The sequence below is a fragment of the Liolophura sinensis genome, chromosome 2, assembly GCF_032854445.1.
Source record: "Liolophura sinensis isolate JHLJ2023 chromosome 2, CUHK_Ljap_v2, whole genome shotgun sequence".
Lineage (NCBI taxonomy): Eukaryota > Metazoa > Mollusca > Polyplacophora > Chitonida > Chitonidae > Liolophura > Liolophura sinensis.
Genome location: NC_088296.1, coordinates 24,175,069 through 24,202,062, shown reverse-complemented (window position 1 = coordinate 24,202,062; position 26,994 = coordinate 24,175,069). Strand labels below are relative to the sequence as shown.

The following is a 26,994-nucleotide window of genomic DNA, read 5'->3' as shown; positions in this document are numbered from 1 at the left end:
GTAAATTCCGGACTCTTGTCAGCTTTCCTGGATTAGGTCTGCATTTGAGTTGTTGAATTAATGCATCATACACACACTGTTTAACGACATGGCTCATGACTAACATGCAAAAGAATATACACCATGGAAATGATTCAAGGGGGGCAATTGTGTAAAAATGTGTGCTGATTTAAAAAATAATTTCTGGCCTGGGTTTGCGGACACGTTTTCTTGTCATCACATATAATTTATTATGTTATATAAATGATGTTATACAAATTCAAACGATCACGGCACTGTGGTACAGTTTCATTGCGGCACTGTGGTACATCGTCACGGTGTTGTGGCGCAGTGTATGGCAGCGGCACTTTGGTGCAGTGTGACCGCTTACCTACACGATATACACTAACAATCCCACTGATGACTATGAATCTGCTACATGTATGTTATTGTGAAATTCCCACAGGAGGGAGAAACGGCTGTTCATTGGGCAGTGCGAAAAAATGATGTGAATCTTGTCCGTCAGATTGTGGATCTGGGCGGAGACATCAACATTCAGAATAAGGTGAGTTGTTGTTGTTTTGGAACGTTTAACATTGTGGAATGCCTGTGGTCTTAAATGAAAAAAAAACGTACTTATACAACATATACCTTACCTGACAAAGCTGTACAAATTGTATGGAATTCTCTTTTTTTTCGTCTGAAACAAAAACAGTTTAAACATTGGAGATTCGATTCGAGAAACATTAAAAGTTGCACCATCTTTTAGGCTTATTCAATGAAAAGCCCCCTTTCCTCCTCTCGAAAACTCATTGTGACGTCACTGTGCTTAAGATTTTTCTCCTACTGTATGATTAACGCACATTTCCATTATTAGCTAAATAGATAGGTATATCATGATAATCGTGGATACAATAATGTGTTTAGACAAAGGAAGAGTTTGGAATGCACCAGAGGGCACACCATGCCCACATGCGTGGCTGTAGGCTGCCAAACTGTGCCTAGAATGCCATGCACTGAAAAGCTATTGGGCAAAGCTAAGCACGAAGTATGTAATCTGTTAAAATGGCGGCCTAAAAAAAAACTTCCAATCCTTCGATGTTTAACTATTAACTACTCAGATAACAAACACTGTTGGCAGAAAATTTAGATATTTTATTCATCCTTAAGTATAGCTTTTTTCGTACAATTATAGCTGTTTGTATAACACACTCTATTCTGAAATAGAATCTTGACTAGAATTTGGTTAAACATGACGGAACTCCAAAATGCAAGACTCTTGAATATACAGTCCTGAGCACCCAAGTACTTTGTGCAGTTATTTTGATGTTACCCAAATTTTAATCCACTACAAATGAAAGCTTGAATGTCATCAAGCCTGAAAACTTTTTCAGATAAACATGACAACCTGAGGTAGCCTAATTGTACTCCTGATGCAGGTGGACTCTGTATATTGTTCATATTCTGGTTTGTATTCTAGAAACCAGTATGAACCGTCATAAATTGTTTTGTTCGGGCGCATTTAAACCAGAAGAGTTAACTGATACGGTACACAGGAGGGAAGGACACCATTTCTCCTGGCTCATTGGAGGCAAATGATGTGGATCGCCCTCCTCTACTAGTCAGGAAAGGAACTGCTATCAAAGTTCAGGATCTAGTAGGTCATGCACAGATCAAATGAAAGGACAGTTATCTATCTCAATACAAATAAGAGATTTATGTTTCAGTTATCATCAAAAACGATTTTTTGATGTTTACTTGATAAAAAAAGGTTTGAAAGGCTTCAAAACTAAATCTAAACTCGATGGGATCAGAACTGAATATCTAAATATATGTTGAGGGTGCCTTAAATATGTTGAACAGAATTTGTGCCATAGCCCAATGTTTTTACCTTCTATACCACAGTTTGGCTTATTTGATGGGAATACATTCCCCATGTGCTCTTAATCACACAGTGATGGAATGAACAATTCGTTAGCTACATGACGAACACTCACAATGGACAAGAGAGACAATACTACAAATAGCACTGAATTATGTGAACATGTTACCGTACTGTCACCTGTTCCACAGGAACGAGACAGTTGTTTACTGGGCAGTTTGTAAAAATAATGTATATTTATATTGGAAACTGATGCTTTTTGTGGTGACAAATAACATACATGTAGAATCCATGACCTTGCTGACATTTTTACTATTTTTAACTTTTGCAGGATGGGAAGACCCCTTTGCTTTTAGCATCGAGGGCAAATAATTTGGATCTTGTTCGTTTGTTGTTAGAGAGGGGCCCTGATGTCAATGTACAGAATGAGGTACGTGGTGTACCGTACGACGATTTTCACTTCGTCTTAAATATTACACTAAATAAGACCAACACTAAAATACATGTTTTACTTTGGTTTTTTCCAGGAATACAGTCTAAATTTATTAATTTACATATTTATTTGATTTGTGTTTTACGCCATACTCAAGAATATTTCACTTAAACGCCGAAGCCTCGAAAACGCTCGACTGAATTACAATACAGGCAATAACGTACACAAAGGGAAAAATCTAAGTCAGACACCCACCAGGCAAAATAAAGAAAAATATAATGCGACGTTTAAAGACGGAGCTCGTAAAAATATGTACATTACCAAACGACTCCTCGGCGTATATTCATTCATTTATAGGTCTATCCATTAGACATACATTAGTTTTATTAAAATCGAATGAAATTTACTCTCACCTTTAGGGGTAACAAAGTTTGCGAAAATGTCATGTAGTTTTTTAAAAAAGTCATTAAAAATGTTAAACTTTAAGTTTTGAAAAGTTTTTGGGCTATAACGTAAAAGCCACAGCTTAACCGGGAGTTGTTTGTCATAATCCTGAGCTCAGTTAGGCTTTTGTTTGATCCAATTATGCAGATTTTACATTTGACATAAGTTTGCGTTATTTTGATTGGTCTGTCCAAGCCTAATTTACAAAAAGACTTTTTTATATTATAAAGGTTTAATTGCCACCAAACTACATATAGTTAGTCACGTGTGCCAGGTTTGAGGTCAATCGGTTCAGTTGTTCTGGAGAATAAGATTCTTAAAGGCTTTTCATATAAATCCAGATGTTACCAGGTCAAACCTTTCCTCGCCAGTGTCAGCTTGGTTCTGCTCAGTCACAGCTTAGTGCAGGTTGGTGAATAACCAATCCTTCATCGTGCAGTCATAAGGTAGAAAGTACTACAAGATCGAGAGTAACGCCAGATCAGCGATGACAGTGACACAAATGATACAAAACACACCTAAACGGTAAATTCCGGACTCTTGTCAGCTTTCCTGGATTAGGTCTGCATTCGAATTGTTCAATTAATGCTTAACTACAAGCGGCACTGTAGTACAATGTGAGTGTGGCACTGCGGACCAGTGCAACACATCCTTGACCAGTTTGGTTTATCAATAGATAGCTCGTGTACCTACACGATATACACTAACAATTGGGAGATACTTCTAGACCACTGGTGTCTAAGAGCCTGCTACATATATGTTATTGTGACATTCCACAGGAAGGAGAAACGGCTGCTCATTGGGCAGTGCGTAAAAATAATGTGGATCTTGTCCGTCAGATTGTGGATCTGGACGGTGACATCAACATTCAGAATAAGGTGAGTTGTTGTTTTGGAAACACACACATCACATAGGTGACAAGCTACACGTAACATTGTGGAATCCCTGTGGTCTTAAATGCAAAGATGACATTTATACAACCTATACCTTACATGAAAGAGCTATAGAAATTGTATGAAATTCTGTTGATGTTTTTTTTTTTTTAAGTTTTCTTTAGTCAGGAAGAAATACGGTTTAAAGTTCGTTATTTACTTCAAAATCTACGGATTCGAGAAACATTAGAAGTCGCGTCGTACTTTAGACTTATTTAATGAAAAGCCTCCTTCCCTGCTCCTGAATATTCATTGTGACGTCACTGTGCTTAAGGTGGTTACTCCTACCATATGATTAACGTGCATTTCCAGTATTAACTAAGTACGTACGTATATCGTTATAATAGTGGATATTATTGTGTTCAGACAAAGGGAGCGGCCTGAAAGAGATTTCTAAACCTTTGATGTTAAACTATACAATACTAAAAAAAGCACTGCTGGCAGAAAATTGATGTATTTTATTAGGCATAAAATATAGATATTTCATTTAAGTTATAGATTTTAGAAATGTCATCTTTTCTTTTAAATGAAATCAATGTTACAAAGCTGTTTGTATGATTTTTGGACTAGCATTTGGTTAGTAAACATTTCCGAACTCCTTAATACAAGCCTCCTGAATACACAATCCTGAACACCCAAGTACTTTGTGCAGTTATCTTGGTTACCAAAATTAAATCCACTACAAATGAAAATTGACTGTCATACATGTCCCTGCTCAAAGAGGTTTTCTTGTTTACGTTCTAATGTGGAGGATGCCTTGACTCGATTAAAACTTTATCAGATAAACATCAAAACATGAGGCAATCTAATTGTACTCCTGATGCAGCTGGACACTCTGTATTGTTTATATAAGACGTATACTGTAACCTGGTTTGTATTCTAGAAACCGATACGACTTCCCGTCATAAATTGTTTTGTTCCGGCGCAAGCAAACACGAAGACTTAACTACATCCGGTATTATCATATTATATTGTCATTTATGTATTTATCCGTCTTATCATGTAAATGCCTAAATAGCAGAAAACTTGAAAAAATAGCAGGAAATTAAATGACCGCTACTACACAGCCTTAAGCTAAATTAGGTAAAGCAAAAGCGATGTTACTTGTAAGTAATATGACGTCACTGGCCTAAAAGGACTAAAAATGCTGTCTTGTCTTGTCATCACATTTTAACACCCGGCACTATTAAAACAATGCGAAGGAACCAGGCCTTATCAATCATTAGTCCACCAGCAAAATCCTGGTAAATTATATAAGAATTCAGCATAATAAATCAAACAGCAAAGAGTCACAGCAGTGTGATGGTTGACAGAGTATCACCTGTGAATCTACGCTTCTTCTACGTCAGTTAGGGTTTTATTCTAACTAATTTAAATGCTAAAATTGTAACTAATTGTGTGCCCATTTACACACTGGTTAAGCAGAATTAGGTAAAACTATACAGTGATGTTAGTTCCATTTCCTTTTTAATGCAATACATTGTCGGTAAATAAAGTTGTGTGTGGTAGGTGAATCGCCGCAAGTTCTACAAGCAGGGAGAAAAGTTCGTGGTTTGTATATTATTGTTACGGTACACAGGAGGGAAAGACACTCTCACACCTGGCTCAGAGGAAGCAAATGATCTGGACTGCGTTCGTCTCCTAGTCAGGAATAGAGTTGTGAAAATTTAAGATCTAGAACGTCGTCCACACATCAAATAAAAAACCACGTTATCTATGTCAATATAAACAAGGGATTTATGATTCAGTTATCCTCAAAAACGATTTTTTTAATGTTAATTTGGTAAAAAATATTGAAAAGGCTTCAAACCTATTTGAAGACTCGAGGGAATCGCTAAATTTGTAAATATACTTGAAGGATGCCTTGAATATGTTAAACAGAATTTGTACCATTGCCGATTATTTCTACCGTTTATAACACAGTTTGGCTCGTTTGACGTGCACACATTCCTGATGTGCTCTTAAAGAGGCAGACATCACATCAGTTACGGTAATTTACCAGAAAGACGCCCAGATATATGTGCCGAACGGTGGCGCAAGTATGCAGTAACAAACAGTTCACGACTTTACTCAGACTGTGCCACTGAAATCTTCTGGTTAAAACACAATCATTTGCCACGTACATTTTGCCCTGATACCAAACTTTAATTTTACATAAATGTCCGCGCCGTGGAAATAAAATAAATCATATAGGTATATATATAAATATATATAACACAGTCATGTAATGTAAAATTAATGTTATGTACGCAGTTTTGGAGAGTTTACATGATTTAATCCTAGGGTGCCAACCTCGTTAATGTTTATTTGCTTTGGTCGGTGTTTTAAGAAATGGGAATCATCTAAAAAGTTTTTTCCAAATAAAAACCTGAATGTGTCAAAATTCTCCGGCCCTTTCTTGACACTCAAGCCTGACTTCATTTACATACTATTTTCAACTTTTACAGGATGGAAAGACGCCTTTGCTTTTAGCACTGAGGGCAAATAATCCTGATCTTGTTCGTCTGTTGGTAGAGAGAGGCGCTGATGTCAGTGTACAGAATGAGGTATGTGGTGTACAGTTTCACATTGCCTCTGACTCTAGACTAAATAAGACCAACACTAAAATGCATGTTTTACTTTAGATTGATTTCCAGGAAGACAGCCTAAACTGATTCTCCATTGAGGTGCCCTGGTTCCTGCGTGCGTGAAAATATTAGGGGGTACAACATACTGATAAAAAATAAACAAACACAGATTTGCTCCCAAAACCCTGAAGAAAATGTTGCTAACATTACAATATAAATTGCCTGCATACAATTGTGCCTGTATTTAGCAGGTAGTTTTGGCCAATGGTCGCTCCGTGTTTTCTTAAACTAATCTCTTAATATCCTGGCAGTCCATATGACAGAGCTTTTACTTTTTTGGGGGGAGAACTTTGGGGGGGGGGGGTGATAAATAATAATTGTAAGACAAACCTTATATCGAGGCATAAAGGCGTGTTATTGTGACATCCCACAGGAAGGAGAGACGGTTTTGTTTTGGGCGGTAAGGAAAGATGATATGGACCTTGTTCGTTTGCTGATAAATCACGGAGCCAATGTCAACTTACAGAATAGGGTACGTGTTGTATGGTTACATTTATTAAAAAGGAGAGCATGTTGGAGCAAGAGCCATTTTACACACCTAGTTTTATCTCTCAATACATGTATGCACAAAGATCAAAGAAGGAAAATTATTGACTTTGGGCATGAATTATATACACTATGCAGCCTCTGGCGTAAACACAGTATTATGTATTCGCAATCTACACCTAATTAAAGGTGAAAAACAAAAAAATAGATCAACATATCTCTGCCCATTATGTTGCAAAAAAATTCATGCACGTTCGTTGATACATTTACAGTTTCGAAAAAAGAAACTTTTGCAGATAAATAGACATGTACATACTATGCTAGGGTTTAAGATGGCCGACGTCTAAAATCCAGACTGATATTTGTCACCATTCATATTTGCTGCAAAACATTTCATATTGGCTACACTGTTACGTCCGCAGAATAGAATGGCGTCTTTGAATTTGCAATTAATTTGATATCACTAGTCTTGAAGAACTCAACATGCTGTGTTGTCATCACATTTAACATACATTACCATTAAAACAATGCAAAGCTACAAGACCTTATGGATCTATCGTCTACCAGCTGAGTATAGGGATATAATGTAATAAATCTTATAACACAGAGAGTAGCAGCAGTGTGATAGTTGACAAATAGTCATCTGTGAAACATTTTCTTTTCATACAATGTCAATTATGGTTTTATTCCAACTACTTTCGTAAATGCTTAAATGGCAGCCAATTGCTCGACCGTTAGCACCATGCTTTAGGCACAATTAGGTAAAAACATACATACATTTTTTTGGCAATATGTTTTAACTTAAAACTTTGGTTTAATGAAGTTTTGCGTGACAGGTGAATTAGCACAAGTTCTGCATTCGGGAGATAAGGTCGTGGTTTGTATATTATTGTTACGGTACGCAGGAGGGGGGAACATCATTATCCATGGCTCATCGGAGGCAAATGATCTGGATCGCTTTCGTCCCCAAGTCAAGAAGGGAGCTGATGTCAAAATTCAGGATTTGACATGTGGTCCACAGATCAGTTGAAAAAACACGTCACCTATGTCCATATACACAATGGCTTTATGTTTCAGTTGTCTCACAAACGATTTTAATGTTAATTGGGTAAAAAAATTGTTTAAAAAGCTTTAAAGCTAATTCTATACTAGATTGAGTCTGAACTGAATGTGTAACCATTTTTGAGGATGCCTCGAACATGTAGAACAGAGTTACTACAATTGCTAAATACTTTACCGTGTAAACCACAGTTTGGTTTATTTTACGAGAATACATTCCCCATGTACTCTTAAAGAGGCAGATATGACGTCATTTACGGTGATTTACTAGAATTACGCCCAGATATACGTACCGAACGGTTGCGCAGGTGTGCAGTAACAAACAGCTCACCACTTTACACAGACTGTGCTACTGAGATCTGCTGCTTAAAACACAATCAGTTGCCACGTACATTATGCTCTGATACCAGAGTTTGATTTTACATAAATGTCCGCGCCGTGGAAATAAATTATATCTTACAGGTATATGTATAACGCAGTCATGTAATGTACAATTCGTTAGCTATATATCGAACACTCACATTGAACTAGACAGACAATAATACCAATAACACTAAATCAAGTCAACATGTTATCGTCATGTCACCTCTTCCACAGAAACGAGACAGATGTTCAATGGGCAGTTTGTAAAAGCAAAGTATCTTTATACTGGAATCAGATGCCTGGAGTGGTGACAACTGGTGTAGAATTGTAGAATCCAAATGTTTAGAAATAAAGCTAATCTGTACACAGTTTTAGAGAGTTTACATTATTTGTTAATGCTAGGATGCCAACCTCATTAATGCTTCATTGATTTTGTCGGTGTATTCAAAAATGCGATCATCTAAAAATCTCGGCACCCTTTTTGACACTTAGCCCTGACTTCATATACATCCCTTTTTATGACATTCAAACTTGACTTTATCTACATACTATTTTCAATTGTTACAGGATGGAAAGACGCCTTTGCTTTTTGCACTGAGGGCAAATAATCTGGATCTTGTTCGTCTGTTGGTAGAGAGAGGCGCTGATGTCAATGTACAGAATGAGGTAGGTGGTGTACAGTGCGATGATTTTCACATTGTCCCTTCTTATGACTACATAAGACCAACACTAAAATGTATGTATTACTTTGGGTTTGTTTCCAGGAATAAAGTGTAAATTGTTTTTCCGTTAAGGTACCCTGGCTCCTCCGTGCGTGTAAATGTTAAAAGATACAAAATACCAACAAAAATAAACAGATTCGCTTCAAAAACCCCGTAGAAAATGTTGTTAACATTATTGCATACATTACCCACTTACAAATGTCCTTTGATTTTTTAGATATTTATGGCCAGTGATCTCTCAGTAGTTGAAACCTCGTCAAATTCTCAGTTACGGTAATTTACCAGAAAGAGGTTTTAACACAGACTGTGCTACTGAGATTTGCCTGTTTAAAACACTATCAGTTGCCACGCACGTTATACTCTGATAGCAAACTTTGATATAACATAAATGTCCAAATAGATTCCTTATGTGCCCTTAAATGTGGTAGATATGACGTCAGTTACAGTAATTTGCCAGAAAGACGCCGAGATATATGTACCGAATGGTGCGGCAAGTGCACAGTACCAAAGACTTCAGGGCTTTGCTCAGACTGTGCTACCGAAATCTGCCTGCTTAAAATAAAATCAGTTGCCACGTACATCATGTAGTGATACCAGACTTTGATTTTACATAAATGTCCGCGCACTGGAAATAAAAGAAATCATCCAGGTGTATATGTAAGTGGTAAGAGCAGTCATTGAATGAACAATCGGTTAGCTACATGACGAACACTCACACTGGACAAGGCAGACAATACTACAAATAGGACTGAATTATGTGATAATGTTACAGAAATGAAGCTAATGTTATGTACACAATTTTGAAATGTTTATATTATTTATTAATGTTAGGATGCCAACCTGGTTAGCGCTGGATTGATTTTGTTTTTGTTTTCGGAAATGGAATCATCGAAATTTTATTCCCAAATACACAAAACAGTGTGTGTCAAAAGTCTCCGTCTCTTTTTATGACATTAAAGCTTGACTTTATCTGTATACTATTTTTATCTTGTACAGGATGAAAAGACGCCTTTGCTTTTAGCCCTGAGGGCCAATAATCTGGATCTTGTTTGTCTGTTGGTAGAGAGAGGCGCTGATGTCAGTGTACAGAATGAGGTGTGTGGTGTACAGTTTCACATTGCCTCTGACTCTAGACTAAATAAGACCAACACTTAAATACATGTATTACTTTAGGTTGATTTCCTGGAATACTGTGTAAATTGATTCTCCATTGAGGTGCCCTGGCTCCTCCGTGCGTGGAAATATTAGGGGGTACAACATGCCAACCAAAAAACAACAGATTTGCTCCAAAAACCCTGAAGAAAATGTTGCTAACATTATAGTATACATTGTCAGCATACGAATGCCCATGTATTCATTAGGCTATGGTTATGGCCAATCGTCGCTCAGTGGGTTTTTAAACTAGCCTTTCCACCAGTTCAATATCCTGGCAGTCCAAATGATAGAGATACTACCTTTTGGGGGAGAGATTGGGGGGTGCGGCGATAAATAATAATTGGAAGACAAACCTTGTATTGAGACAGTATATAAATGGCGTATTTATTGTGACATTCCACAGGAAGGAGAGACGGTTTTGTTTTGGGCGGTGAGGTCAGATAATATGGAGCTTGTTTGTCTGCTGATAAAGCACCGAGCCAATGTCAACGTACGGAATAAGGTACGGGCTGTATGGGTATTTAGAAGTAGAGCATGTTGCACCAAGAACCATTTTAAACACTTAGTTTAAACTCTAAATACATGTATGAGCAAAAGTCAAAGACGGAAAATTATTGACTTTGCCATGAATTATGAATGCTCTGCCGTCTCTGGCGTAAACACAATATGACATGAACAAAAATGATATTATGTCTTCGCAATCTACACCTAATTAAAGGTGAAAAAATAAACAAAAAATAAGATTAACATTTCTCTACCAGAATATGTTGCAAATAAATTCATGCACGTTCGTTTATACATTTGAAGCGCATTTGCCGTCTAGAAAAAAGAAACCTTTTGCAGTGACAGACAAATCGACATACTATTGTACAGTGAGGGAGTTATCGAGCATATACGATGGCCGCCGTGAAAAATCCAGACTGATATTAGTGTCTATTTCTAGAATGGTGTCTTTAGATTTGCAATTAATTTCACATCACTGGTCTAGAAGGACTCAAAATTCTGTGTTGTCATCACATTTAACATACATTACCATTGAAACAATGCAAAGGAACAAGACCTTTTGGATCCTTAGTCCACCAGCAGAGTCGGGGAGTGTAGGGATATAATATAATAAATCTTATAAGACAGAGAGTAGCAGCAGTGTTATAGTTGACAAATTGTCACCTGTGAAACATTGCTTCTTTTCATACAACGCCAGTTAAGGTTTTATTCGAACTACTTGCTTAAATGCTTAAATGGCAGCCAGTTGCGCGCCCGTTAGCAACATGCTTTACGGGGAATTAGGTAAGAACATACAGTAAAATTGGTTACAATATCTTTTCTTTGCAATTTGTTTGAGCTTCGGTGTAATGAAGTTTGCGTGGTAGGTGAATTAGCACAACTTCTGCAAGCCAGGAGATAAGGTCGTGGTTTGGATATTATTGTTACGGTACGCAGGAGGGGGAAACATCATTATCCATGGCTCATCGGAGGCAAATGATCTGGATCGCTTTTGTCTCCAAGTCAAGAGGAGAGCTAATGTCAAAATTCAGGATCTGACATGTGGTTCAAAAATCAGTTGAAAAAGCACGTCACCTTTGTCCATATAAACAATGGGTTAATGTTAATTGGGTAAAAAATTGTTTAAAAGGCTTTAAAGCTAATTCTATACTAGAAAGAGTCTGAACTGAATGCGTAACCATATACTGAGGATGCCTCGAACATGTAGAACAGAGTTACTACAATTGCTAAATACTTTACCGTGTAAACCACAATTTGGTTTATTTTACGAGAATACATTCCCCATGTGCTCTTAAAGAGGCAGATATGACGTCATTTACGGTGATTTACTAGAATTACGCCCAGATATACGTACCGAACGGTTGCGCAGGTGTGCAGTAACAAACAGCTCACCACTTTACACAGACTGTGCTACTGAGATCTGCTGCTTAAAACACAATCAGTTGCCACGTACATTATGCTCTGATACCAGACTTTGATTTTACATAAATGTCCGCGCCGTGGAAATAAATTATATCTTATAGGTATATGTATAACACAGTCATGTAATGTACAATTCGTTAGCTATATATCGAACACTCACATTGAACTAGACAGACAATAATACCAATAACACTAAATCAAGTCAACATGTTATCGTCATGTCACCTCTTCCACAGAAACGAGACAGATGTTAATTGGGCAGTTTGTAAAAGCAAAGTATCTTTATGCTGGAATCAGATGCCTGGAGTGGTGACAACTGATGTAGAATTGTAGAATCCAAATGTTTAGAAATGAAGCTAATCTGTAGACAGGTTTAGAGAATTTACATTATTTGTTAATGCTAGGATGCCAACCTCATTAATGTTTCATTGATTTTGTCGGTGTATTCAAAAATGCGATCATCTAAAAATCTCGGCACCCTTTTTGACACTTAGCCCTAACTTCATATACATCCCTTTTTATGACATTCAAACTTGACTTTATCTACATACTATTTTCAATTGTTACAGGATGGAAAGACGCCTTTGCTTTTTGCACTGAGGGCAAATAATCTGGATCTTGTTCGTCTGTTGGTAGAGAGAGGCGCTGATGTCAATGTACAGAATGAGGTAGGTGGTGTACAGTGCGATGATTTTCACATTGTCCCTTCTTATGACTACATAAGACCAACACTAAAATGTATGTATTACTTTGGGTTTGTTTCCAGGAATAAAGTGTAAATTGTTTTTCCGTTAAGGTACCCTGGCTCCTCCGTGCGTGTAAATGTTAAAAGATACAAAATACCAACAAAAATAAACAGATTCGCTTCAAAAACCCCGTAGAAAATGTTGTTAACATTATTGCATACATTACCCACATACAAATGTTATTTGATTGTTTAGGTATTTATGGCCAGTGATCTCTCAGTAGTTGAAACCTCGTCAAATTCTCAGTTACGGTAATTTACCAGAAAGAGGTTTTAACACAGACTGTGCTACTGAGATTTGCCTGTTTAAAACACAATCAGTTGCCACGCACGTTATACTCTGATAGCAAACTTTGATATTACATTAATGTCCAAATAGATTCCTGATGTGCCCTTAAATGTGGTAGATATGACGTCAGTTACAGTAATTTACCAGAAAGACGCCGAGATATATGTACCGAATGGTGCAGCAAGTGCACAGTACCAAAGACTTCAGGGTTTTGCTCAGACTGTGCTACCGAAATCTGCCTGCTTAAAATAAAATCAGTTGCCACGTACATCTTGTAGTGATACCAGCCTTTGATTTTACATAAATGTCCGCGCACTGGAAATAAAAGAAATCATCCAGGTGTATATGTAAGTGGTAAGAGCAGTCATTGAATGAACAATCGGTTAGCTACATGACGAACACTCACACTGGACAAGGCAGACAATACTACAAATAGGACTGAATTATGTGATAATGTTACAGAAATGAAGCTAATGTTATGTACACAATTTTGAAATGTTTATATTATTTATTAATGTTAGGATGCCAACCTGGTTAGCGCTGGATTGATTTTGTTTTTGTTTTCGGAAATGGAATCATCGAAATTTTATTCCCATATACAAAAAACAGTGTGTGTCAAAAGTCTCCGTCTCTTTTTATGACATTAAAGCTTGACTTTATCTGTATACTATTTTTATCTATTACAGGATGGAAAGACGCCTTTGCTTTTAGCCCTGAGGGCCAATAATCTGGATCTTGTTCGTCTGTTGGTAGAGAGAGGCGCTGATGTCAGTGTACAGAATGAGGTGTGTGGTGTACAGTTTCACATTGCCTCTGACTCTAGACTAAATAAGACCAACACTTAAATACATGTATTACTTTAGGTTGATTTCCTGGAATACTGTGTAAATTGATTCTCCATTGAGGTGCCTGGCTCCTCCGTGCGTGGAAATATTAGGGGGTACAACATGCCAACCAAAAAACAACAGATTTGCTCCAAAAACCCTGAAGAAAATGTTGCTAACATTATAGTATACATTGTCAGCATACGAATGCCCATGTATTCATTAGGCTATGGTTATGGCCAATCGTCGCTCAGTGGGTTTTTTAAACTAGCCTTTCCACCAGTTCAATATCCTGGCAGTCCAAATGATAGAGATACTACCTTTTGGGGGAGAGATTGGGGGGTGCGGCGATAAATAATAATTGGAAGACAAACCTTGTATTGAGACAGTATATGAATGGCGTATTTATTGTGACATTCCACAGGAAGGAGAGACGGTTTTGTTTTGGGCGGTGAGGTCAGATAAAATGGAGCTTGTTTGTCTGCTGATAAAGCACGAGCAATGTCAACGTACGGAATAAGGTACGGGCTGTATGAATATTTAGAAGTAGAGCATGTTGCACCAGAACCATTTTAAACACTAAGTTTTATCTCTAAACACATGTATGAGCAAAAGTCAAAGACGGAAAATTATTGACTTTGCCATGAATTATGAATGCTCTGCCGTCTCTGGCGTAAACACAATATGACATGAAACAAAAATGATATTATGTCTTCGCAATCTACACCTAATTAAAGGTGAAAAGATAAACAAAAAATAAGATTAACATTTCTCTACCAGAATATGTTGCAAATAAATTCATGCACGTTTCGTTTATACATTTGAAGCGCATTGCCGTCTAGAAAAAAGAAACCTTTAGCAGTGACAGACAAATCGACATACTATGGTACAGTGAGGGAGTTATCGAGCGTTTACGATGGCCGCCGTGAAAAATCCAGACTGATATTAGTGTCTATTTCTAGAATGGTGTCTTTGGATTTGCAATTAATTTCACATCACTGGTCTAGAAGCACTCAAAATTCTGTGTTGTCATCACATTTAACATACATTGCCATTGAAACAATGCAAAGGAACAAGACCTTTTGGATCCTTAGTCCACCAGCAGAGTCGGGGAGTGTAGGGATATAATATAATAAATCTTATAAGACAGAGAGTAGCAGCAGTGTTATAGTTGACAAATTGTCACCTGTGAAACATTGCTTCTTTTCATACAACGCCAGTTAAGGTTTTATTCGAACTACTTGCGTAAATGCTTCAATGGCAGCCAGTTGCGCGCCCGTTAGCAACATGCTTTACGGGGAATTAGGTGAGAACATACAGTAAAATTGGTTACAATGTCTTTTCTTTGCAATATGTTTGAACTTCAGTGTAATGAAGTTTTGCGTGGTAGGTGAAATAGCACAACTTTTGCAAGCCAGGAGATAAGGTCGTGGTTTGGATATTATTGTTACGGTACGCAGGAGGGGGAAACATCATTATCCATGGCTCATCGGAGGCAAATGATCTGGATCGCTTTTGTCTCCAAGTCAAGAAGAGAGCTAATGTCAAAATTCAGGATCTGACATGTGGTCCAAAAATCAGTTGAAAAAGCACGTCACCTTTGTCCATATAAACAATGGGTTAATGTTAATTGGGTAAAAAATTGTTTAAAAGGCTTTAAAGCTAATTCTATACTAGAAAGAGTCTGAACTGAATGTGTAACCATATATTGAGGATGCCTCGAACATGTAGAACAGAGTTACTACAATTGCACCCTTTTTGACACTTAGCCCTGACTTCATATATATCCCTTTTTATGACATTCAAACTTGACTTTATCTACATACTATTTTCAATTGTTACAGGATGGAAAGACGCCTTTGCTTTTTGCACTGAGGGCAAATAATCTGGATCTTGTTCGTCTGTTGGTAGAGAGAGGCGCTGATGTCAATGTACAGAATGAGGTAGGTGGTGTACAGTGCGATGATTTTCACATTGTCCCTTCTTATGACTACATAAGACCAACACTAAAATGTATGTATTACTTTGGGTTTGTTTCCAGGAATTAAGTGTAAATTGTTTTTCCGTTAAGGTACCATGGCTCCTCCGTGCGTGTAAATGTTAAAAGATACAAAATACCAACAAAAATAAACAGATTTGCTTCAAAAACCCCGTAGAAAATGTTGTTAACATTATTGCATACATTACCCACATACAAATGTCCTTTGATTGTTTAGATATTTATGGCCAGTGATCTCTCAGTAGTTGAAACCTGGTCAAATTCTTAGTTACGGTAATTTACCAGAAAGAGGTTTTAACACAGACTGTGCTACTGAGATCTGCCTGTTTAAAACACAATCAGTTGCCACGCACGTTATACTCTGATAGCAAACTTTGATTTCACATTAATGTCCAAATAGATTCCTGATGTGCCCTTAAATGTGGTAGATATGACGTCAGTTACAGTAATTTACCAGAAAGACGCCGAGATATATGTAGGCCTACCGAACGGTGCCGCAAGTGCACAGTATCAAAGACTTCAGGGCTTTGCTCAGACTGTGCTACCGAAATCTGCCTGCTTAAAATAAAATCAGTTGCCACGTACATCATGTAGTGATACCAGACTTTGATTTTACATGAATGTCCGCGCACTGGAAATAAAAGAAATCATCCAGGTGTATGTGTAAGTGGTAAGAGCAGTCATTCAATGAACAATCAGTTAGCTACATGACGCACACTCACAATGGACAAGGCAGACAATACTACAAATAGGACTGAATTATGCGAATATGTTACCTAAGTGTCACCCCTTTCACAGGAACGAGACAGTTCTTTATTGGACAGTTCGTAAAAACAATGTATCTTCATACTGGAAACGAGTGCCTTGTGTGGTGACAGCTGGTGTAGAATTGTAGAATCCAAATGTTCAGAAATAAAGCTAATGTTATGTAGACAATTTTGAAGTGTTTATATTATTTATTAATGTTTCTCAGTTGGTTTGTAAACTAGCCTTTCCACCAGTTCAATATCCTGGCAGTCCAAATGATAGAGATACTACTTTTTGGGGGAGAGATTGAGGGGGGGCGGGTGAGGCGATAAAAAATAATTGGAAGACAAACCTTGTATTGAGACAGTATATAAATGGCGTATTTATTGTGACATTCCACAGGAAGGAGAGACCGTTTTATTTTGGGCGGTGAGGTCAGATAATATGGAGTTTGTTCGTCTGCTGATAAAGCACGGAGCCAATGTCAACGTGCGGAATAAGATACGGGCTGTCTGGGTATTTAGAAGTAGAGCATGTTGCACCAAGAACCATTTTAAACACTTAGTTTTATCTCTAAATACATGTATGAGCAAAAGTCAATTATTGACTTTGGCATGAATTATGAATGCTCTGCCGTCTCTGGCGTAAACACAATATGACATGAACAAAAATGATATTATGTCTTCGCAATCTACACCTAATTAAAGGTGAAAAAATAAACAAAAAATAAGACTAACATTTCCTTACCAGAATATGTTGCAAATAAATTCATGCACGTTCGTTTATACATTTCAAGCTCATTTGCCGTCTAGAAAAAAGAAACCTTTTGCAGTGACAGACAAATCGACATACTATGGTACAGTGAGGGAGTTATCGAGCGTTTACGATGGCCGCCGTGAAAAATCCAGACTGATATTAGTGTCTATTTCTAGAATGGTGTCTTTGGATTTGCAATTAATTTCACATCACTGGTCTAGAAGCACTCAAAATTCTGTGTTGTCATCACATTTAACATACATTACCATTGAAACAACGCAAAGGAACAAGACCTTTTGGATCCTTAGTCCACCAGCAGAGTCGGTGAATGTAGGGATATAATATAATAAATCTTATAAGACAGAAAGTAGCAGCAGTGTTATAGTTGACAAATTGTCACCTGTGAAACATTGCTTGTTTTCATACAACGCCAGTTAAGGTTTTATTCGAACTACTTGCGTAAATGCTTAAATGGCAGCCAATTGCGCGCCCGTTAGCAACATGCTTTACGGGGAATTAGGTAAGAACATACAGTAAAATTGGTTACAATATCTTTTCTTTGCAATATGTTTGAGCTTCGGTGTAATGAAGTTTTGCGTGGTAGGTGAAATAGCACAACTTTTGCAAGCCAGGAGATAAGGTCGTGGTTTGGATATTATTGTTACGGTACGCAGGAGGGGGAAACATCATTATCCATGGCTCATCGGAGGCAAATGATCTGGATCGCTTTTGTCTCCAAGTCAAGAGGAGAGCTAATGTCAAAATTCAGGATCTGACATGTGGTCCAAAAATCAGTTGAAAAAGCACGTCACCTTTGCCCATATAAACAATGGGTTTATTGTTCAGTTGTCCTCAAAAACGATTTTTAATGTCAGTTGGGTAAAAAAATGTTTAAAAGGCTTCAAAACTAATTTTAGACTAAATGGAGTCTGAACTGAATGTGTAACCAAATATTGATAATACCTCGAACATATAGAACAGAATTACTACAATTGCTAAATACTTTACCGTGTAAACCACAGTTTGGTTTATTTTACGAGAATACATTCCCCATGTGCTCTTAAAGAGGCAGATATGACGTCATTTACGGTGATTTACTAGAATTACGCCCAGATATACGTACCGAACGGTTGCGCAAGTGTGCAGTAACAAACAGCTCACGACTTCACACAGACTGTGCTACTGAGATCTGCTGCTTAAAACACAATCAGTTGCCACGTACATTATGCTCTGATACCAGAGTTTGATTTTACATAAATGTCCGCGCCGTGGAAATAAATTATATCTTATAGGTATATGTATAACACAGTCATGTAATGTACAATTCGCTAGCTACATTTCGAACACTCACACTGAACTAGGCAGAAAAATACTACCAATAACACTAAATTATGTCAACATGTTGCCTTCATGTCACCTCTTCCACAGGAACGAGACAGATGTTCATTGGGAAGTTCGTAAAAAATAATTTATCTTTATACTGGAAACGAATGTCCTGTATGGTGACAACTAGTGAAGAGTTGTAGAATCCAAATGTTTAGAAATGAAGCTAATGATATGTACACAGTTTTAGAGAGTTTACATTATTTGTTAATGTTAGGATGCCAATCTCATTAATGTTTCATTGATTTTGTCGGTGTATTCAAAAATGCGATCATCTAAAAATCTCGGCACCCTTTTTGACACTTAGCCCTGACTTCATATACATCCCTTTTTATGACATTCAAACTTGACTTTATCTACATACTATTTTCAACATTTACAGGATGGAAAGACGCCTTTGCTTTTAGCCCTGAGGGCAAATAATCTGGATCTTGTTCGTCTGTGGTAGAGAGAGGCACTGATGTCAATGTACAGGATGAGGTATGTGGTGTACTCTAGACTGAATAATACCAACACTAAAATATATGCATTAGTGGGTTTAATTCCATACTGGTATATATGTAACTGCGTAACTGGTTTTATTTCCAGGAATACAGTCTAAAATGATTATCCATTGAGGTACCCTGGGAGCCCTGTGCGTGTAAATATTAGGGGGCACAAAATAACAACAAAAATAAACAGATTCGCTCCAAAAACACGTATGTCATGCTTTAGTACCAAACTTTGATTTGACATGAATATACGCACCCTGAAAATAAAAGAAATCATACGGGTATATTGTTATGTATGACTATTTGACGTTTTCATGTACTGTTAGTCTGCGGACCTTTGTGTTATATACTATCCAAAAAAAGAAACGCATAGGTGTTTTGTTTTATTTTAAAATGAAATAAATACATTTTGTCTTCATTTTATGAGCAAAATGTGTTTTAATATTGTTAATAGTCACAGTTAGCACACATTTTATTCCTCAAAACATTTCTTGGTGGAAAATGTTGAGTTTGGAGGCCGTTTTTGGAAGAAGTAAAAAATACAGCACCACACTGTATCACGTGCAGTCTTACACGCCGAACTTACGCATGGAAAGCATGCAGTGTGTGACTATAAAACCGCAACTTCGGGCCGGAAATCGGCGTCTTTCAAGTGGTGTTTTCAAGCTGATTCAACATGCCACGTCTTGACACTGTCACAAGAAATATTGCCCTTGGAAGACTTCAAGCTGGAGAGTCCCAATCGTCCATTTCTAGGCGTCTACACGTCAGCCAGAGCACGATTTCACGGCTTGCTGCCCGCTACAACAATACTGGGACAACAAATGACCGTCGGCGTTCAGGTCGACCACGTGTCACTACAGCGGCCCAAGATCGCTACATAAGGGTCCTCCATTTGCGTGACCGTTGTGCTACAGCTGAAAGCACAGCAGCCAGCATACCGGGACTGAGGAAGATATCAGGTCAGACAGTGCGGAACAGGCTGAGGGAACATGGACTGAGAGCCAGGAGGCCTTATGTTGGGATCGTGCTGCGTCCTCACCATCGCGCCAATCGCCTCCGATGGTGTAACAACGTGACTGCATGGAATCTACGCAACTGGCGACGCATTTGGTTCAGTGATGAGTCCAGATTCCTATTGCAGAGACGTGATGGTAGAAACCGGGTTTACAGATGTGCTCACGAGCGTTATGCCCCTAACTGCGTACGCCAAGTGGACAGATTTGGTGGAGGGAGTGTGATGATGTGGGCAGCAATATCGTATACTGGTCGTGCAAATCTTGTCCACGTTCAGGGAAATCTTACGGCCGTACGCTACCGAGACACCATCCTGCAGCCACACCTCTTACCTGTCATTGACGTTCAGCGGGAGTTGTTCCAGCAGGACAACGCCAGACCGCACACGGCACGTGTCACAAGGGACTTCCTCGCCGAAAACAATGTAAATGTGCTACCCTGGCCGTCCCGTTCCCCGGATCTTAACCCAATTGAGCATCTGTGGGATGAACTTGATCGACGTCTACGCCAACGTCAACCTCAACACCAAACGCTTCAAGAGCAAGTTGCATGTTTGCAGCAGGAGTGGCAGAACATTCCCCAGGCCTCTATCCAGCGTCTCATCCAGTCCATGACAAGGCGTGTCAGAACTGTTATTCGTGCCCGTGGTGGTCACAACAGATACTGACATTCCACTCAAGTGGGAGACTCATTGTGAGTGTCTTACCTCAAGTTGATGGCCTTGTTGTCTAGATATGGACCCTTCCTTAATCTGTGTAAAAAATATTTGCAGAATAGCAATTCTTATTTAGTTATGCATAATTGAAAAGACTGCATCATCTCCGCAAAAAACCGGGTTATGCGTTTCTTTTTTTGGATAGTATATGTTATAGGGGGGGGGGGGGGGGAGTTGGTTTGCGCTGGCGCTTTTCCGGCCCAAAGGGCCGATGCGCGCCAAAACTTGGCGTCATTGAAAATGCTTTTAAGCTGGATAGTATATAAAGGGAGAGTATATTATTTAGGACAAGGAGAAGAAGTTTCAATACTAGTGCTATGGATATTGTAGCATTATAGCCGACGAATTTTGGGCTTCATGACTAAAAAAAAGAGGGGTCATTATTCACTATGATGACCGTTTCTTAATGTACAATCCATATTTACAGTACAAGATGGGCAGGTACAGGGGTTAAAGAGAGATTTTGGGAAAGGTGGGCGGTAGAACACTCAAGATGTTATAACATATATGGAACACAGAATATAGTACAGGAAGAGCTGAACAGTATACATACACAATACCTAGACAAAAAAACAGCGTCAGCTCATATCAGTTCTGTTCGGGTAAAAAAAACGACAACAACCACTTTAAAAGCAACAAATAGGCCGATCCAACCATGTTAACATTAAAAAAAAAAAAAAAAATATAGGATATAGGTCGATAGAAGGTATAAATATGTCTGGACGCGGTAAAGGAGGCAAAGGTCAACTTAACCCCCTTTCTTGTACAGGCGTTCATTGAGAGTGGTTTTTCATAGTGTTGTATATTTGATTTTTTTTTGGATTTATTTGTGATAGCTTTCGGTCTTGTAAATTCTAAATTAATAATACACGTTTGTTGCTTAGTATTGGGCTTTTTGACAACATTATTTTTTTTTTTTTTTTTTTTTTTTTTTGGCTGATAAGCAGTCACACCTGATAATAGAAATATAGTTAATCCATAGAAAAAAGTTCTATAATTGATTGTATATATAGTAATATATAGTGTGTATAGTAATATATAGTGTATAATAGTAATATCGTTAGTATTATATAGTAGCATAGGGCTATAAGTTACTATACTTTAGGTATAGTGTACAATTGTGGGATAGGAAATCCTGTACTTACACTGTCTCTTCCACACCTAACAGAGCGCCTTTCGTCTTTTCTCCCTGGCTCGGAGCAGCTCCCGAGCAACTTCTGCTATTTTTAACTGTCGTCTTGTAATAACTCCCCTGTGCATACACCACTATAGTCATTAGTTACAGCCATGGATGAGGCAGAAGGAGACGACATGGAAGTCGTGGAAACGCGATCCACTACAAAACGAACGCGCGATTTTTCAACAGATAGAAGCTCCCAGGAAGGGAAGAAAGCAAAGCAGGTGGGTCAGAAGCAGGGAAATAACAATAACAATGTTGTAATTTCATCTATGGGGGGCTTACCCGTCACTGGGTGGAACCCAATTAAATTTGGTCAGAGTTTACAACAAGCAATTGGCAATGTAAAACAAGTAAAGAAAATTAACGGTAAAGACCTAATGATTGCTTGTAATAGTGCCACTCAAGTCAAAAAGGCACTCAGCATAACAACGCTGATGGGAAGAGATGTCTCCTGCAGGCTGCACTCCAATATCACCCTTTCACGTGGGGTGATTTATGGGTTAGGGGAAGACATCACTGAAGAAGAAGTACAACAAGCACTGAAAAAATACAAAGTAACGAAAGCACAGCGTCTGACTAAAGGGAAGGAAAAAACTAAAACCAAATGTATGTTGTTATATTTTAATTCTGATGCACTACCGGAAGAAGTTTCTCTCGGTTACGAAATATTTCCTGTCAAGCAATATGTTCCACCCGCCATACGTTGCTTCAAATGTCAGTCCTTTGGGCATATTTCAGGGGAATGTAGGGGACGCCAGCGATGCCCAAGATGTGGCGGTCCCCATACATTTGATGAATGTCACAACCTGGATCGCCCCAAATGTGTCAACTGCGGGTCCCTGAGCCATAGCTCGGCGTATATGGGTTGCCCATATAGAAAGCAGGTATGTAAAGCGCAGTTCATAAAGGTTACCAAGAAAATTTCTTTTGCTGATGCTTTAAAATCAGTACGTGAAAAAGATAACCCCCATAGAATTCACCCAGAGGGGTCAAATGAGCGAGCTCTAACAGAAGGGCCGGTAGAAGATACCCCCCCTGAACAGCCCCATTCTATTACGATTACACCCGTCAAGCCAATCCTTAGGACCATAGCTACTCAAACCCCACGTGGTGAACCCACTCAGACAGACGATATGTCTTTCACAATGGCCACAAGGCTTATCGCCATCTTTTCGGAAATACTAATAAAAGTCTTCGAAATCGAAGACCCTAAGAGTTTGGTACAAGTAGTGTTTAGCATCGCTCAGAGTCGTCTTGGCTCTGAGGCTGTTGATTTTAAAAGACTGAACAATATTCTATTTCCTGTGTCCTCGGATGATGAACATTCATAATGTATCCTTTATATAATATAAATATATATTCCTATCTTGTTTTACCTTTTTTATCAATGACTTTTAACATGTTACATCAGAATATTTGCGGTCTTGGCGCTCATGGAGAGGAATTCAAGTGTTATATTCAAAATCTTAAGCCCGCTCCTCATGTTATATGTCTTCAAGAAACTTTTTTAAAGCCACATATGGATTTTACTTACCCTGGGTATTTTATAGGTAGAATGGATAGGAATACAGACGGGAGAGGGGGCCTGGCCATGCTTCTAAAAGACGGCCTATCCTTTTCAGAACTAAAGTTACCTCCCTTTAACAATATTGAGGCACAATGTTTTAATATTGCTACGAGGTCTGGTGCACCCACAAGTGTTGTTAATATATACAATCCTTCTAGTCGTATTGATAGAAAAGATTTTGATACTCTTATGTCTTATATTAATAGCACTTATATATTGTGTGGGGATTTTAACGCTTACGGACCCTTATGGGGTAGCATTACAACGAATTTCAATGGAAGGGTAATGACTGCTCTAGTTAATGATTATGAAATGTGTGTTTTAAATGATGGGACGGGCACTCGTGTAGATCCTCATTCTGGTAATCTGTCTCACTTAGACCTTACTCTTTGCTCAGCAGATATAGGTCTGTCTTTTAATTGGTTCGTTGATACCATAAGCCCTTGTCCTAGCGACCACTTACCAGTTCTAGTCACCTGTAATATAGACCACCATGTGAATCCTGTAGGCCAGCCTCCCAGATGGTGTATGAAAAGGGCAAACTGGGATGTATACAAAGAAGAATGTTTGAGGTCTTTTTCTCAGGATGTGTATAATAATAATGTTGATATTTTTGCAGATAATGTACTTAATCCATTGATGTGGCTGCACAAAAATGCATTCCAAAATCCTCAGGTAAGGTGTCTAGTAAAATACCTGTTCCTTGGTGGAACGACGATTGTTCTAATGCTATAAAAAATCGGAAACGTTTAAAAAATCGTGCAAAACGCACTCGCCTATACCAAGACATTGTTTTATTTAAACGAGCTAAAGCTGTAGCACAGCAGGTGATTAAAACAGCTCAGAGAGATCACTGGCGACAATACTGTTCGAATTTATCTGAAAATACAAATACCAAAGAAGTCTGGAATAAAATAAACTCGATTAAAGGTAAAAGAAAATCAAATAACACCCCAACTATTGTTCATAATAATAGTAATTATGTTACTAATATTGACAAAGCCGATATGTTGGCAGACAGTTTCTCTTTCGTTTCCAGTTCAAACAATTATTCTCCTGAGTTTATATCCCATAAGGAAAATATTGAAGAAATGCATCCTTTTAATAATATTCTTTTTGATGACATGCCAATTAACAATGATTTTTCTTTACTAGAATTAAAGCAGGCCTTATCCTCATGTTCGGATTCGTCACCGGGTGAGGATACTATTACGTACTCCATGTTGTACAATTTGCCATATCACTGTATGACTATATTACTATTGCTCTACAATGCCGTTTGGTCTAGTATGAAACTCCCGGCTAAATGGAAAACGGCAATTGTTGTGCCCGTTGCTAAACCAGGTAAGGATCCCTCGTTCACATCTTCGTACAGGCCTATAGCCCTCACGTCCTGTCTCTGCAAGGTCATGGAGCGTATGATAAATTCTAGATTGATGTGGTTTTTGGAAAAACACAATATACTTAGTCCAGTACAGAGCGGTTTTAGAAACAAACGTTGTACTACTGACCATGTGGTTAATTTAGAAACCTCCATCAGACACTCTTTTAAATATAAAGATTATCTACTTGCCGTGTTTATCTTCCTTGCAGGCCATGTCAAATTATGTCTGGTATAATTCCTCATCACTTGTATTTGAAATACTACATTTATGTACCACTCTTCGTTACCAGGGCGCCTCTGTGAGTTTTGACTGGGTACCAGCTCATGTCGGTATTGTTATATGTTATAAGCATAACAGGCCCTGTTATATATGTACAGCGCGGACCTGGCCGAAAGCACCTTGTTCAATGCTCTGTTTATTTAACTGGCTGTTCATTGGCTGTTAATTCTGTTTTGTTGTTGTTGAACTGTCTGTAAAACTGTACGTCTCATTTTATATATAAAGCATTGTTTACATTGTAATATTGAGTCACTGAGTCTGTTTTCTGTTGCCGTTTTCAATACCGTAACAGAAATTGGGGGCTTGTCCGGGAACGGATTGTTTCCCTTTTGTTTTGCACTGGATATTTGAAGTTAAAAACAAGTGAGAAGCGATTGCTTAATTTTAACGGTGAATGATTCAGTGGCTAAATATTTATAATGGGAGATTTTGATCCTAAACAGTTTGTTAATGCGCCCGATCAGGATGTTTTTGAGAGTTTAAAGAAGGAAGGCTTGGTTAAGGTAGGGACATTTTTAGGTTTGTCCATAAAGTCTTCATGGAGGAAAAGAGATATGCAGCATACTTTGTTGAAACATTTAGTGGAGATAGGGAAGTTTGATAGTTCTGCATTATCTGATTATGAGTTCGAGGGTCAAATGCCGAGCTTAAGTTTAAGCAGTTTGAGTTAAAGTTGAGATTGGAGAAAGAGGAAAGAGAGAAAGAGAGGGAACATGAGATACAGTTAGAAAAGTTGAAAATGCAGAGGGAGAGAGAGGAAAGAGAGAGGGAAGTGCAGAGAGAGGAGAGGGAAGTACAGAGAGAGGAAAGAGAGAGGGAAAGAGAATTGGAGTTCCAAATGAAAAAGTTAGAGGTAGAGAGAGATGAGAAACTGGGTCCTTCCGGTAGACAGGGTTCAGGATTTGATGTGACCAAATACATTCGGTTAGTTCCATCCTTTCAGGAAAAAGAGGTGGATAAGTTGTTTCTGCATTTTGAGAAAATTGCAAATAGCTTGAAGTGGCCTAAAGAGTTCTGGACTATGTTATTACAGAGTGTGCAAATTGGAAAGGCCAGGGAAATTTACACTCAGTTAAGTGTGGAGAATGCTTCCAATTATGACTATGTGAAAGAGGTCATTTTGAAGGGTTATGAATTGGTGCCTGAAGCTTCCCGCCAGAAATTTCGTAACTGTGAAAAAGGTAGAGATCAGACATACGTTGAGTTTGGTCGAGCTAAGGAGCAGTTGTTTGATCGCTGGTGTATAGCCAAGAAAATAGGCAGGGATTTTGAAAGTTTGCGTCAGCTTGTGCTGGTAGAAGAGTTCAAGCGTTGTATTCATAATGATGTAAAGGTGTTCGTTGATGAGCAGAAGGCGAGTACACTTGAAGAGGCAGCCAGTTTAGCTGATGATTATTCCTTGACACATAAGGTTACATACACGGGTAAGCCATTTAATTCATTTACACGTAGAAATACCCAGTCACATGCAACAGGTAGAGGTAGCTCTACACAGAAGAGTTCTACACCAGGCTCCAATGGTTCTACAGCTCATGGTTCACGTAGTTCAGATTGGAATGGTAGTCCTCGAAATAGGGTCACTTGTAATTTTTGCAAGCGGGTAGGTCGC

The 26,994-nt window shown here is 38.3% G+C and overlaps 1 protein-coding gene across 1 annotated transcript in view; it reads left to right on the top strand.

Annotated features, from left to right (window-relative positions):
* The window catches only part of LOC135462595 (putative ankyrin repeat protein RF_0381), a 104,785-nt gene that overhangs the window by 55,343 nt on the left and 22,448 nt on the right, over nucleotides 1-26,994 (top strand). The window contains exons 9-19 of the mRNA XM_064739818.1: nucleotides 446-544; nucleotides 2,193-2,291; nucleotides 3,518-3,616; nucleotides 6,118-6,216; nucleotides 6,671-6,769; nucleotides 8,773-8,871; nucleotides 9,924-10,022; nucleotides 10,486-10,584; nucleotides 12,578-12,676; nucleotides 13,729-13,827; nucleotides 15,711-15,809. Coding sequence (XP_064595888.1) covers nucleotides 446-544; nucleotides 2,193-2,291; nucleotides 3,518-3,616; nucleotides 6,118-6,216; nucleotides 6,671-6,769; nucleotides 8,773-8,871; nucleotides 9,924-10,022; nucleotides 10,486-10,584; nucleotides 12,578-12,676; nucleotides 13,729-13,827; nucleotides 15,711-15,809 — 1,089 coding nt within the window. The remainder of the gene's footprint in view (nucleotides 1-445; nucleotides 545-2,192; nucleotides 2,292-3,517; nucleotides 3,617-6,117; nucleotides 6,217-6,670; nucleotides 6,770-8,772; nucleotides 8,872-9,923; nucleotides 10,023-10,485; nucleotides 10,585-12,577; nucleotides 12,677-13,728; nucleotides 13,828-15,710; nucleotides 15,810-26,994) is intronic.